The sequence below is a fragment of the Procambarus clarkii genome, chromosome 5 (assembly GCF_040958095.1).
Source record: "Procambarus clarkii isolate CNS0578487 chromosome 5, FALCON_Pclarkii_2.0, whole genome shotgun sequence".
NCBI classification, from domain to species: Eukaryota; Metazoa; Arthropoda; class Malacostraca; order Decapoda; family Cambaridae; genus Procambarus; species Procambarus clarkii.
In genome coordinates, this window is record NC_091154.1 from 2,456,533 (window position 1) to 2,473,008 (window position 16,476).

The 16,476-nt window shown below is 43.9% G+C and overlaps 1 protein-coding gene across 9 annotated transcripts in view; it reads right to left on the bottom strand.

Moving 5' to 3' along the window:
* Positions 1-242: 242 nt before the first annotated feature.
* Positions 243-16,476, bottom strand: part of LOC123764389 (uncharacterized) — a 67,579-nt gene continuing 51,345 nt past the window's right edge. For all 9 annotated transcript variants that reach the window (XM_045752188.2, XM_045752197.2, XM_045752177.2 and 6 more), the window contains 5 exons: positions 13,488-13,751; positions 12,750-12,887; positions 10,755-10,904; positions 7,433-7,582; positions 243-4,790 (listed from right to left, as the gene is read on the bottom strand). In XM_045752188.2, coding sequence (XP_045608144.2) covers positions 4,612-4,790; positions 7,433-7,582; positions 10,755-10,904; positions 12,750-12,887; positions 13,488-13,751 — 881 coding nt within the window. In that variant the 3' untranslated portion in view covers positions 243-4,611. The remainder of the gene's footprint in view (positions 4,791-7,432; positions 7,583-10,754; positions 10,905-12,749; positions 12,888-13,487; positions 13,752-16,476) is intronic.

The following is a 16,476-nucleotide window of genomic DNA, read 5'->3' on the forward strand; positions in this document are numbered from 1 at the left end:
ACACCTGAATCTTTGCCAGATTTCAACTCCTGAACTCACCTCTGCTCTAGACATGTCTTCCTGCTGTGCCATCATGCACTCTCTGCACCAATAAACCAATAATAGCAAAAATAATAGTAATAAGTATTAATTTTATTTGTAATAATAAACAGTATATTTGTGAAGATTAGAAAGATCTATTATACAGCCCATACAGCTGTATTAGCGTAACATTTTAGATAGATGTAAAGCAAAAAGATTACAACTTTTATTTATTTATTTGTATGACATTCATTATGTACAATGTGATGAGTATTATATATATTTTGCAGTTAAAATTAACATTAGGCACTAATATGTAAGATACCAAAAGAAAAAGTTCTATAAATAATGGGGTTTAAACTTGAGACATCTTAACAAAAAAGACAATATAATTTGAACATTATGATTACAATCTTACAGTTACCAAAACAGTAGCACAGTACTATATTAAGTGATGATAATGCAGGTACTGTACTGTACTATCTTAATGTATTCAAGGCACAAGTTGTATGAGGGAAATGCCAAGTACAAAGCTGGAACCCAAACACGACGTACAGAGCTGGAACCCAAACATGATGTACAGAGCTGGAACCCAAACACGACGTACAGAGCTGGAACCCAAACATGATGTACAGAGCTGGAACCCAAACACGACGTACAGAGCTGGAACCCAAACACGACGTACAGAGCTGGAACCCAAACACGACGTACAGAGCTGGAACCCAAACACGACGTACAGAGCTGGAACCCAAACACGACGTACAGAGCTGGAATCCAAACACGACGTACAGAGCTGGAACCCAAACACGACGTACAGAGCTGGAACCCAAACACGACGTACAGAGCTGGAACCCAAACACGACGTACAGAGCTGGAACCCAAACACGACGTACAGAGCTGGAACCCAAACACGACGTACAGAGCTGGAATCCAAACACGACGTACAGAGCTGGAACCCAAACACGACGTACAGAGCTGGAACCCAAACACGACGTACAGAGCTGGAATCCAAACATGATGTACAGAGCTGGAATCCAAACATGATGTACAGAGCTGGAATCCAAACACGACGTACAGAGCTGGAACCCAAACATGACGTACAGAGCTGGAATCCAAACATGATGTACAGAGCTGGAATCCAAACATGATGTACAGAGCTGGAACCCAAACACGACGTACAGAGCTGGAACCCAAACACGACGTACAGAGCCGGAACCCAAACACGACGTACAGAGCCGGAACCCAAACACGACGAACAGAGCTGGAATCCAAACACGACGTACAGAGCCGGAACCCAAACACGACGTACAGAGCTGGAACCCAAACACGACGTACAGAGCTGGAACCCAAACACGACGTACAGAGCTGGAACCCAAACACGACGTACAGAGCTGGAACCCAAACACGACGTACAGAGCTGGAATCCAAACACGACGTACAGAGCCGGAACCCAAACACGACGTACAGAGCTGGAACCCAAACACGACGTACAGAGCTGGAACCCAAACACGACGTACAGAGCTGGAACCCAAACACGACGTACAGAGCTGGAACCCAAACACGACGTACAGAGCCGGAACCCAAACACGACGTACAGAGCCGGAACCCAAACACGACGTACAGAGCTGGGATCAATAAAAGTCGCACAAACCTGCGATCTTATTATAGCGTAATAGATATGGTTTAGAGCTACGCCAGCCAGCAGCGTGTGCCAGTTAGGAGGAGCAACACGTCAGACGAACATGCTAAACAGGTGCGTCAAAGGCCAACATTCACCATTTTGCCGACTCTCAATCTTATTATATTTGTGTCTGACAGAAAATGTTCTCATCTTGATTATATTACATCATATATCAAATAACTTTTACAAAAGCCAAGATCGTTCATGTAACATTCTAGGCATATCAACTTATCAATTGATTCCTGTTATACAGTACAGTAACTTCTTATTCTAAGCAGTCATATATATTATTCACAAGAGTGATGATTGAAAAGCATCTTTATATCTTTAGGTCAGTAACAATGATGAAAACATTAAATGTTGAGGGGGTAATTAGCATGTCAGGTATAAACAGCTAGGAGACATTGGTATAAATGGCCAGGAGACGGGGCATAAAGAACTAGTCTCTCGGGTATAAAGAGCTAGGCGGTGATGGTATAAGGAGCTGGCTCACACTTCACCAGTCACTGACAGGCAAGCATTGAGATCTGGCCTGCACATGTCTACATCCCACAAACCCCCCCTAATACTTCTTGTTCTATGGGAATAGCCTAGTCATAGTATATCATATACCTGTATTTAACTTTATCATACAAGCCAATAAGCATTCCGTGAGGGTTGCGGGCCGTGTTTGTAACAAGGGTTTGTGGAAGATGTTTTATGTATCCCATTTCTCACTTACATCTATGCCATTTTGTGTGTACAGTATTTGTCATTCTTCACCCACATATATGCCATGTCTCCCCCATTTATATATTTTTTCCACATATATGCCATTTTTAATCCACATACATGCCATTTCTCATCCATATATATGCTATTCTCACTTCCGTATACAGTATGCCATTTTTCATCCACGTATATGCCATTTCTTACTTACATCTATGCCATTTTTCCATGTATTTGTCATCGGTGATCTAATTCAAATGAGATTATGGCCAAATACACAAAAACTGGGTTTGCTGCTTTAAAATATTTGATGGAGTCCATAATACAGCATATTCAAGTGTATATGAGGTCAGAAGGAGAGGGAAATACACATTGTACATTATATTTGCAAAGGTGGCTTAAAGCGGTGTAAATCTAGGGACTCGGCTAGCCTCCTTTTTCCGCCACTGATTTTGTGGAGAGCCAACCCTTTGTACTAGCAGCAATAGGGCCAACACAGACCTAACCATGTTGGTCACTTCCCCCTCCCTGTCACCAGTCACCCTGCAAACTCAGGTGAGACTAGCCCAAAATGTCTGGCATAACACCTTAAATGGACAGACAGGCATTCTCTTATAGATATTGATATCTTTATACAGTTTTTGATACTAATGTTCCTTATATACATACAGCACTAACCTTTTTTTTTTTTTTTTCTTTTTTTTTTTTTTTTTTTTTACAAAATTTGGGCACTTGAAAATCAAGGCGGAATATGTACAAGATAAATAAAAGCGGCTGAATATCTGTACACGATGAAATCACAAAGTGATACTGTATATTAGGATCTTTGGAGCAGGACAGCGGGATGGAACTGGCATCCTGGGTCACCCCAGATCCCATGCACTACCTACCCGCCAAACACACACCGAAACTACGACGTTGGTACAACGTTCCAACAAGTTTTAACACCTCCTAACCAGTTATAACAACCAATATAGCAAGTTGTAACAACGTTCTAATACGTCATAAACACGTTAAGCCAAGATGTAACAACTATATTACAAGTTGTAACAAGCGGAAAATAGAGACAGTTTCGGTTTGTGTTTCCAGGGTATGGACCACAATGCGACAAAAGTTACACAACCTTGCTACTTGTATGTCAGGCAGCGAGCAATCGTGTCCAACAGCCCTGTTGACCAGACCTCGAGTCCTGGTCAGAGACTGGGCAGTGAGGATGTTGTGCCTCTCAACCATGGCAAGGCGATCGCCAGGTAACGTGGCTGAATTACTTTTCCTGCCACAGGCATGGGTGACATGCTGCACAAATGACCAACCGCACAAGACTACACATTGTATAATAAAGGGACTCCAGAATTTAGTGCAGATATTTATCTGAATACAGTTTAACCATATGGGGGGAATCAGAAAATATCCATAGCGAAATTACCTCAGAAAAATACCCCACTGGTTTAACATATGCTGTATTATATACATTTTATTGTAGTAATATAGTAACATACACATGTGACAACATAGGACCTGTACTCACAATGGTAGGAGAGGACAAAGGCAGGTGAAATAAAGAAGCGAGTTATGAAGAGAGATAAGAACGAAGAGAAAGATTGAAGAAATGGCTTAAAAAGACAACAGGGAGAAACATGACAAATGTTGGAATGACAAACAAGATAGAAAACAAACTGAAGGAGGAAAAGAGAGAACTATATGAAATTTACACAGGAGAAAAGTCCAGAGAAAGTAAATAACAACTGACCTTTACCAGACCAGAGAAAGGAAGGAGAGATTACAGGGCTCCGCAAGTTGAACGTGTACCGAGACATAAAAGAATGCATGTTAAGGAAGATCACTAATCAAAACACTGGGATATCACTCCTTTCCTCCACCTGTGGTGCATAAATAACAAACCATAACACTGGGCATGAGTACCTCCATCTGTGGTGCATAAACATCTAACAAAATGATAACAACTGTGGATAAAACATTGATGTCTGCCTAAGCCTTCAAACATATACACACAGTACTCGATATCTGTACATATTAAACAAATAAATATGGCTGTGTGCTCTTGTAACGTGTTCACATCGTGACATTTCTTAGAAAAATCATGGGGCCACATATGATTTATTTTTTGTTTTACAAAAACAATATGTACAAGTGAATCTAGACAAAATAATCTTCCTTCAAGGCCAATATTCTCTACATCCCTACTCTTCTACCAGCTTGAGCGAGGTGTGTCTGATGTGATACTGAACACACTCTTGGCTTGTCACGCATCTCTCCACACCAAAATACAACAGGCGTTCTACATTGAGAAAGCAGCTGATCAAGTCAGACAGCTGTTGGTCTGTATTCTGGATTATCCAGGAAAACTTGGGCTCCATACCTGTTGAATAAATGGGGAAAATAATTGTATAAATGCAAGATGACATCACACAAATGGAATGTATCTATGAGAAAATATTTACACTGTACAATGCAGGTTCGATCTTGTGGTACATTCTCAAATTCTCAATATTTATGCCATACGATGCAGGTTCAATCTCATTGTACATTCTCAATATTAATGCTGTATGATGCAGGTTTGATCCCATCGCATGACATCAATATTAATTGTGTATGATACTGGTTCACTATCCTACATCCACTCTATAATGCCGTATGATGTGGGTTCAATCACCCCTCATACGTTCTTAATATTAACACTGTAGCGAGTAGATTATCCCAATAATATACTCGCTCCAAATGCTTTGTTAATATTCCTGTCAACCTTTGGAGATGAATGAGGTGAGGCGTTGCCCGGGCATATAAGCAGCAATAGCAAACATTAACCAGAGTCTACTTTCAAGTGTGGTCTAGAGCAGACACTTGCGAGATACTGTACCGACGCTCAGTGAGCTCAACTCACAACAAAGTTTCACCGGTGTACTTCTGTATATTCGACCAAATATATATATATTATCTTAGTGTCTGTGTTTATTTGTCACCATACTTTACGTAACAATAGAACCGTTACAACACCATATTATGCAGGTTCAATCCCATTGTGTCTCCTCAATATTAATGCCACATGATGCAGGTTCACAGGTTCAATCCCATCGCATGTCCTCGATATAAACGGTGTACAATGCAGGGTTGATGCCATCTTACCACCTCAACATTTTCTCAATTTCATACATATTCCTCCTTGCAAAAATCGAATGAATATAGAAACTAGATGTGGTTTACTCACATAAGGATGCTGGGGGTCATTTTTTCAGCCCTTCCAGACCCACAACTCTAAATGTACTTACAATTATAATAATACAAAATATAATTCTTTACACTCTCACAAAAAGCCTAAAGGCTGAAAATGTGTACCTGACATATGCCAGGTATGACTGACTAGAAAGTCATTCGTCTAGAGACTAATGACTAATAGCAATCCAAGTCAAACATTATGTGGTAATCTACCAAGCTTGTGCGAGATAAACTAAATACTATGATACTTCCAAGTACTGTATCATTGATTCTCAAATGACCATGTATGGAACCCTCTCTCATCCTTATCCTATATGGAACTCCCAGGAAACATGCAAGAAAAAGTATTATTGTGTAATTATTCACCATCTTACAATGATTTCCCACAAGGACGACTCAACAAACGGGCCTAAAAGCTCTCATATTTACTGAAAAATCTTCCTCTTGTGCACAAAGACTTGCACTGCACATTACCACAAAGTAAAGCCTGATCTAAATTACAATATGCCTCTCAAACACTCAAGTTCACAACAAATGAGTGTTTAAGTTGATCTGAAGACACAGTAGCAGCAGAGGAAGGCAATGATGATGAGCAGACATGGCGAGTTGGCAGAGACGCTTGGTTGATGGTGAACTGTGTACACGGTGTGGTAGGGAACATGGTTGATGGTGAACTGTGTACATGGTGTGGTAGGGAACATGGTTGATGGTGAACTGTGTACACGGTGTGGTAGGGAACACGGTTGATGGTGAACTGTGTACACGGTGTGGTAGGGAACATGGTTGATGGTGAACTGTGTACATGGTGTGGTAGGGAACATGGTTGACGGTGAACTGTGTACACGGTGTGGTAGGGAACATGGTTGATGGTGAACTGTGTACATGGTGTGGTAGGGAACACGGTTGATGGTGAACTGTGTACATGGTGTGGTAGGGAACACGGTTGACGGTGAACTGTGTACATGGTGTGGTAGGGAACATGGTTGATGGTGAACTGTGCAAGCGGCATGGTAGGGAAAAAGGCTGTCGTGCTGACTCTCAGTGTACACTATCATGTGGTCAGTATACCTGTTGTGTTGACTAACTCTTCATGATCATGCATTCAGTATACCTGTCACTTTTTTTTTCACTCTACACTCTCCTCTGAATCCAATTCCAAGCAAATTCTTACAAGAGGGCATAACACACATTCCCTATCCAGTTAAATACACACACTGACTAATGATGGGCAGCCGAGTCACGAGCCCTATCTTGAGGTTATCTTGAGATGATTTTGGTGCTTTAGTGTCCCTGTGGCCCGGTCCTCGACCAGGCCTCCACCCCCAGGAAGCAGCCCGTGACAGCTGACTAACACCCAAGTACTTATTTTACTGGTAGGTCTCAGGGGCATAGGGTGAAAGAAACTCTGCCCATTGTTTCTCGCCAGCGCCTGGGATCGAACCCAGGACCACAGGATCACAAGTCCAGTGTGCTGTCCGCTCGGCCGACTGGCTCCCTACACGGCCCTCACCATATTTTATGTATTATATTAAATATTACTACTCAATATTATCAATTATCTCGGTAACGCTTCTCAAACGTTAAAAGACCAAACACTAAGTTACGATACTTTAACTTACCCAGTCTACAGAAAATACATGCCAGTGGGCACGATGTCCACGAGTAATGTTAATTTAATGTTGAATTACCACTGATAACGTGGATTCAACATAGAACTAAAGTCACACTTCAATGTTGTGCCCATTGGGCACTGCTCTTAACGTTTATTTGTACCTGCTTAACACTTACCCAAGAATTCCTGTGCGCTGTCACCAGAGACATGAAACAAGCAATCATGCTCAGTTTGAGGGTCTTTGAGGACAAGGAAAAGTCTTATAAGAGGAACGACTGTTCCCCGACCTTTCGTTGATGTCGCAGCTCGGTCTTTTGTCGACGGACCTGTCAATGTAAATACAGTGTTGAGTGTTATGAAATGCCCCTTTTTGGGTGGTTCTCAATAGTTCCCTGATACTTAGCTCTTAGACTGCTACCATTATGGATGGTTCCTCACCAGCTCCCCGATATTCAGCTCTTAGACCGATACCTTTTTGGATGGTTCTTATCAGCTCCCTGATACTTAGCTCAGACTGATACCTTTTAGGGTGGTTCTTAGTAGCTCCCAATACTTAGCTCTTAGACTGATACCTTTTTGATTCTCGGTAGCTTCTCAATGTTTAACCCTTAAGACTGCTACCTGGTTCTTACCTTAAGAGGGTTCTGGGAATTCTTCTACTCTCCAAGCCCGGCCTGGGACCACGCTCGACTTGCAAGAGCTTGGTCCAACAGGCCATACTCTAAGATACCTTGGAGTATCTAGCAGGCCCACGTAGCCACTACAGCCTGATTGGTCCGACTCTCCACTTCACTGGCCCTATTCTGCATTTCCTACCATATCGTATCATTTCCAGTACATTATTTTACTGTGTAAATTTAGGATATGACCTTCAAGTATTTTCCATGTATATATTATGTGATTCCTTTTCGTCTCCTTTCCAGAGTACTTCTTGAGAGCTTTGTGACGGTCCCAATAATTTAGGCGTTTTATCGTGTCTATGTGTGCTGTATATGTTCTCTGTATTCCCTCTATTTCAGCACACTCTCCTGCTCTGAAGGAGAAGAGTGAGTATCACACAATATTCTAGGTGGGACAGCACCATATATATTTTGAGTATTGTGGTGGGATCCCTGTATTTGAATGTTCTCGTAATCCATCCTTTCATTTTCCTAGCTGACATTATATTTGCTTGATTATGCATGTCCCTAAAAGTTAGGTCGTCAGACATTATTTCCAGATCCTTTACATGTTGCCTTTCTACTATGGGTAGATCTGATTGTGTCTTGTACAGTGTACTTCATTTAAGGTCTTCATTTTTTCCATACCCATGTACACTAACTGGAATTTATTACTGTTAAACATCATGTTATTTTCTGCTGTTCAAATGAAATCTTTATTAATATTATCGTGCAGTTTTTCAGGGTCTTCAACATAAGTCATTTTCATGTTGATTTTTGTGTCGGCTACAAAAGATGAGAAGAAGCTGTGATTTGTATGTATACATTTATCTGATATGAGAATGAGAAAAAGCAGTGGTGCAAGGACTGTGCCCTGGGGTACAGAGCAGTGGTGCAAGGACTGTGCCCTGGGGTACAGAGTAGTGGTGAAAGGACTGTGCCCTGGGGTACAGAGCAGTGGTGCAAGGGCTGTGCCCTGGGGTACAGAGCAGTGGTGCAAGGACTGTGCCCTGGGGTACAGAGCAGTGGTGCAAGGACTGTGCCCTGGGGTACAGAGCAGTGGTGCAAGGACTGTGCCCTGGGATACAGAGCAGTGGTGCAAGGACTGTGCCCTGGGGTACAGAGCAGTGGTGCAAGGACTGTGCCCTGGGGTACAGAGCAGTGGTGCAAGGACTGTGCCCTGGGGTACAGAGCAGTGGTGCAAGGACTGTGCCCTGGGGTACAGAGCAGTGGTGCAAGGACTGTGCCCTGGGGTACAGAGCAGTGGTGCAAGGACTGTGCCCTGGGGTACAGAGCAGTGGTGCAAGGACTGTGCCCTGGGGTACAGCCTTTTTACTGTGCCTAGACACCTAATTTTATTTGACCGTTACTCTTTGCATTTTGTTTGACAGGAATATGAATAGCCATCACCCTACTTTTCTTGTTATTCCAATTAATCTCATTTTATGTGCTATCACTCCGTGGTCACACTTATCAAATGCCTTTTACAAAGTCTGTGTATACCACCTGCTGCCATTCTGCAGTCTCAGTAGTTCCCCAATGCTTAACCCCCAGATCATTCCACTTGCTCTCAAGTGATTGGCTTCTATGCTCTAGATGCCTAGAGGCAAATTATAGATTTCAAACTCTATTTTCCTTGTTTCTTTAGGTTGTTTTGATGATTAGATTAGGGTTTTTTACTTATATAAAGTATACCCTAAATATATCCCCTCAATCATTATAATTATTATAATTATCCAAATATTATTTTTTTTAGGGAGGGGGGGTATATGTACAACTTTCTAGCATCAAAGTGCTTGGAGTTCTTGCTTACCGGGGACCACGAGCCAGAACCTGGCCCCCTCAGAGAGACACGAGGAGCAATGGCCTATAGAAACCCCCCTGTGGGGGAGTTTCTATAGGCCATTGGGGTACTTTATTGCTCGGTACTTGGTACGGCCAAGTATCGAGCAATAAACGGCACAGCGGAGGTAGATCCCAAGGTGACTTGTAGAAGGTGGCCTCAAGCCCTAAGGGCAGTACTTACAGGGCACCTAGGGAAGGGAACCCTAGGTGCATGCAGCCCGAGTACAGTGGAATACGTCTCCTGGCTCACACACCACCTGTAGATACAGCCTACACCACAAGGCACAGAACTGAAACAAAAAAACGGAGCCAGAGGCACAACTGCACCAGACTTCCATCGGCCAAGAACTATAGGTTGGGTTGCGGGCGGGTGGGTCTGGGGCGCCCCCCTTTCCCCTCCCAGGGAGGGGGGGCTTGCACAGAAAGCGGAACGGCATCATGACGATGTCATGCTAGTTTGCTAATTTCCGTCTGGGGAGTTCTGTCCACCTGTTCGGCCTTCGGTCGCAATACAGTAGTTTTACCAGAATAGGGGTTTGTTTTGGGGTGCCTACCTTTCTGGGTGCCTAACCCGGTCGATGGCAGACATAGCTCCCTACCACTGGGGGATCTCTATAGGCCATTGCTCCTCGTGCCTCTCTAGAGGGGGCCAGGTTCTGGCTCGTGGTCCCCGGTAGGCAAGAACTCCATGCGTTGACTGATGCCAGAAAGATATACATATTCATTCAGCCTGGATAGCTCTGGGGAGCTGACGGGGCTCCCCCCAGAAAAACTGGGTCATTGAATAAAACAGACAGGGTTCATTCTCAATTATTTCTAATGAGCAGAAGACCACTGTCGTCAAATTTATCCACCACCACATTAACGCAATGTGTGTGTATTGTTGGCAACACATTATCCACGACTCGTATTATGAAAATATTACTAATCATTAAATGATAATATTCAAAGCCTAATTCTAGATCCTAGCAAGTTGCTTGGATATAATGTTTACCTCCTGTAAGTTGCTGCGAACAAATAAAGCAATCCAGCGTGCATGCCGTCAAATCTTTACGGGAGTGTAAGCTGAGCAGCTGCCAGCAATCCCAGACCTCTCCGCAGGTCTCGCACAGGCCCCACACCCACGTGTGCACACACACTCTCTCTGTAACAAGAAAAGTAACAGTGACCAAATGGTATGAAAGTATCTAATATCCTATTAATTTTACTAACTTAACAATGCCTCGATGACCTTATCAGCATACTCATGTGTTTGTTAATAGCCAGTAATTAATCCCACTACTAAAAATTCATATCGGCCATCAACAGTACTATATGTCTCGCTTCTACAGTGTTGCAGCCGAGCAAAACACCTGAACGGCTCAACTCAGACAGTCCTCATCTTACGATCAATTCACTCTTTAAACCCGACACAATTCATACAAAAATTACGGCATGGATATAAAATGAAATGCAATTTTCTGGGCAGCCTGCAGTAGCCACCTGGTGACACGAGGTTCTGATACCTGCTTGACAGGGTTCTGGGAGATGTTCTACTCTCCAAGCCAGGCTTGACTTTTGAGAGCTTGGTCCACCAGGCTGTTGCTTGGAGCGGCCTGCAGGCTCACATATCCACCACAGCCCGGGTGGATATACCACACATATACACTCTTACATCTTAGACCAGTGAATACCTAACTCCAAATCATAATCACGTTCACTCAAAAAAGTTGAGGGGAGTATGGGGGGAGGATCAAAAAGCAATTAAAAATCAAGAAATTGTCTAAAAAGTTCAGGTAAACGTAAACACTAAACTTGATAAGGAAAAAATATGTAGCACTGAATTCCAAAAAACGCCCCTATCTAGTGGGTCCCTCCGGTGACTCGCTGACCTACCTGTCTCGTTAGCACCCCGCCCGGACCTGTTGAATCACCATTGTCTACCAAAGACCAGGACCAGAATATGGCCCCCCCTCCCCCACTTCCCCAGACCAGCACCAGAATATGGTCCCCCTTCCCCCACGTCCCCAGACCAGGACCAGAATATGGTCCCCCTTCCCCCACGTCCCCAGACCAGCACCAGAATATGGCCCCCCTCCCCCACGTTTCCAGACCAGGACCAGAATATGGTCCCCCTTCCCCCACGTCCCCAGACCAGCACCAGAATATGGTCCCCCTTCCCCCACGTCCCCAGACCAGCACCAGAATATGGTCCCCCTTCCCCCACGTCCCCAGACCAGCACCAGAATATGGTCCCCCTTCCCCCACGTCCCCAGACCAGCACCAGAATATGGCCTCCCCTCCCCCACGTCCCCAGACCAGCACCAGAATATGGTCCCCCTCCCCCACGTCCCCAGACCAGCACCAGAATATGGTCCCCCTCCCCCACGTCCCCAGACCAGCACCAGAATATGGTCCCCCCTCCCCCACGTCCCCAGACCAGCACCAAAATATGGTCCCCCTCCCCCCCCCTTCCCCAGACCAGTACCAGAATATGGTCTCCCTCCCCCACGTCCCCACAATAGAGGCAAGAGGAGTCTAGGAATACTTAATCATATCGAGCCCAAAGAATGGCCCCCCCATCCTCCAGAAAGGAAGAGTGCCCCAAAACAACAAACTGTGTAGAAAACATTGACAATCCTGAAAAAAACATGGAGAGCAATAGCTCCTGTGCCACTCTAGAGACCTGGTAGCAGTTTACAAGTCTCTGTGGTACCATAACTTTTTTTGTAACACAGGTGAGTACAGGAGCAGATGACTTCTGACTCCTGTTAGCAGGTCGAGAGCTTTTCCTTCCCCATAGCTTATGGTAAGCCCTACCCTACTAGTTTACCCTAGAATAAGACCTGCCAATCGGTTAACAACCAGGTACCGTATTACTGCTTGGTGAACAGAGGCAAACACTTTAGGAGTGGTGCCTAGACAATCCTCTCTGGCAGTTACTACAAGGCCAGTTTAGAAAACATTTATCCGCATGAAACAAAAAGTTCAACTCATTATCTAAACGTACCATTCTTGCAGTTGGTGCACTTTTTCGATGCTAAATACTGCAAGTTGACAACATGTGCACGCACTCTGTACAGTGTTCCTGGAGAGCTGACCGCTAGCAGCTTCGTGATGGTAGTATCAGTGTACTCGCCATCTATAGCTGAAAAACACAATAGGTATAATTAATGATCTGTCACAGTCTCGAGGTAAAGCAGGGCATACAACCCCACATACTAGAACTCAGAATTAGGTGATAACGCACAAGAGGATCAGGAATTGGTGAACAAAACTAATGCCAAAACACAAAGAAGTCTGGAAGCTTGAGTACAGAAACTCGTACTCTCTACTACACAATCAAGTAATATAAAAGGCATGGTTATCTTATCTAGAGGTTATCTCGAGAAGATTTCGGGGCTTAGCGTCCCCACGGCCCGGTCCTCGACCAGGCCTCCTTTTTGTTACACATCCCTAGGAAACAGCCCATAGCAGCTGTCTAACTCCCAGTAACTAACTTACTGCTAGGTGAACAGGAATATTAGGATGAAAGAAACTCTGCCCATTTGTTTCTGCCTCCATTGGGAATCAAACTTGGAACCTCAGGACTATGAATCCCAAGCACTGTCCAGTCAGCTGTCAGGCCCCTTGGTAATTAGTCAATTATTACAATATCAAGATGCTATAAACAAACATGAGCAACAGACATAATCTGTGCTACTCACAGCAGCAAAACATTAAAAGAACACGTTGTGTAGACACTCACCCGTTTCAACTTTCTCTGTCCTAGTTCTCGGAGAATGATTGTCCGTCTCTCTAGTTCTCGGAGAATGATTGTCCGTCTCTCTAGTTCTCGGAGAATGATTGTCCGTCTCTCTAGTTCTCGGAGAATGATTGTCCGTCTCCCTAGTTCTCGGAGAATGATTGTCCGTCTCCCTAGTTCTCGGAGAGTGATTGAATGTCTTGGAAGCCTCGCCTGTCAAGTCAATTTTCCGCTTTGCTGTTTTGCTTGTAGTCTGTGGCCCAATGCCTGAAGAATTATTGAACTGAGTTAGTGAGATCCTTGATCAGCAGCAGCACAGGGCTAGGATAAGGTTATTTTCTCTATCTTGTACCACTTCTACACTCTTATCAACTGTGGCTACTGCAACTAGGTTAAGCACAACATGCTACATGTAATTTACTTAGGTGTTACAAGAGAGCAATTATAATCCAACTTGTCTACACTAAGTGCATCTGCAAGTACAAGATTGAGAAACACTTTAAAAAACTAAATGCACATGTATGTGTAAGCTTTGGAGAGAAGAATACGCATTAAATGAATCTGCATGCACAGGCTTGGAAAATGCATCTGCTCGTGTAAGCTTGAGGGACAGAAGTACACAGCAAATGCACCTACTGGGTATGTGAACACTTAGAACACAAGATGTTTACCAGAAATGAACTAACTATAAACATATACTTTTCAGGAGAAACAGCCATTGGCTGTGATAGACAAGGTGTGGTGGTGTAGTTTTCGTGCGCTGGTGCACTGTAAAATTACACAACTTGGACACTTTACATCATGAGAATGGCTTGAAATAATAATAATAATCTTTTATAACTAGTAACCTCAATAGGCAATTTAACTTTCCTTCCATTGCCAACTTTTGGCAAATATTTTACGTAATACATTAAAAGAATTTCTTTGAGCAGTTTACTCGGTTGCTTCCTAAGGTAAGCGTCACTAGGAACTCATTAATAGGAATCTCAGTCAGTAGGAACCTCAGTGGGAACTGCATCATATACTGTACTATAGAGCACTCAAGGATAACAATACCATTCACCAATACAAACTATTATATACTTCTGAAGAATACCATTCACCAGTAATGACCTACTGAAGGAACAGTTCAAACTGGAAGCTCTTCCTACTCTTCACTGACAGCATAGAGACCACCAAGGGGACATTAGTTAACAACCAGTAAGCCTGCACCATGCAGGTGGCACCTAGCCATATGCCCTGGTGGTCATCAGATGGCACTTAGCCACCTGGGGCCAGATTCACGAAAGCACTTACGCACCTGTACATCTTTTCTCAATCTTTGGTAGCTTTATTTCCAATTATTAAACAGTTAATGAGCTCCGAAGCACCAGGAGGCTGTTTATAACAATAACAACAGTTGAACGGGAAGTTTTCATGCTTGTAAACTGTTTAATAAATGTAATCAAAGCCGTCAAAGATTGAGGAAAGATGTACACGTTCGTAAGTGCTTGCGGAAGTGCTTTCGTGAATCTGGACCCAGCACCTCACCTGGCAGTAACATACAGTGTACACAAAGGGGTCATCCACCCTTCACTCGCGAGCCCTTCACAGATTCCTTCTGTCTCTCACGACACTCGGGAACCAGCTATTAGTTAAATGACAACGTTCATATCATGAAACTGTTCTCTCAGTTTCTCACCACTGCCACCATTGTAACGGGGGGTGGGAGAAATAGCTCTCTCTTGTCCATTATTCCACCCCCCCCCCAGTTAACTAACGAGGCCGGAGGAAACAGCTCTCTCTAGTCCGTTATCCCGTCCCCACTTAGCTAACTATTCTAGAGCACTCCCAGAGTTCCTACGGCAGCCTCTCTCGTTCACCACCTTGTAACCTAGGTATGTGACTACCTAGGTACGGGTACTACATGGCGCCGTAACTTGAGCAGCTACCCGAAACTCTAGAGAACTCTAGAATACATTTCACTGCCACAAACTTATAAGAGAAACGAAAGGGAAGAGATAAATAATGAAGTAATTAGTGAGGGTGTGGGGTGAGAGAGGTAGAGAGGTGGGAGGAGCGAGGAGGGTCATTAGTTGAAAGTGAGAGTTTGGAGAGGGGTGGAGGGAGAGGTGTAGATAGATAGAAGTAGAATAGATAGTAGAAGTAGAAGAGTAGATAGTAGAAGAAGAAATGCTGCCACCATCCATTCTAGACCATTACATACAAGACAAGGAATGGAACTTGTCTGTATCACCAAATTCTCAAAGGTGTTAACACGAGGTCATTATTAGTGTGTTCCATCTGTATCATGTACTCATTAAAATCCTGAACCCAGTAACCGCAGAGGCTTTCTCACCTCAACTCAAAAACTCTAGGGAACAAAGTTAAAGACAATTTAAATAATAAATTCAACAATTATATTTTTCATGATAAGTATCATAATTTAAGCCATTCAACTTAATGTTCAAGACACAAAGTGCAAAGTGAGTCATCATCCAAGAATTCAAGAACTCTACAACTTGACTGCCCCTGATCCTCACACAACAGTTGTAAACACGACTGTCACCTTTCATGTTCAACTCACCAAGTGTCTACCTATAGCTGGATAGAGGGGGAGGGGGGGGGGGTCTGTAGATTACAGAGACTGTCCCGCCCTGCCGGCTGACAGCCTCCCTGGCTAGGCCGTCTTCTCTGCTCTGCTGGCTGGCTCCTATCCTATCTATGCTCTGCTCTCCGAGACTGTTCAACACGCTTCCGCTACACATAAGGGGCATAACTGGCAAACCCCTCACAGTGTTCAAGAGAGAACTGGATAAGCACCTCCAAAGGAAACCTGATCAACCAGACTGTGACTCATGCGTCAGGCTGCGAGCAGCCGCGTCCAAAAGCCTGGTTAATCAGTCCAGCAACCAGAAGGCCTGGTCGACGACCGAGCCGCGGGGACGCTAAGCCCCGGAAGCACCTCAAGGTAAGGTAACAAGTAGATAGCCTCAGGCACTCTACCAAGCCA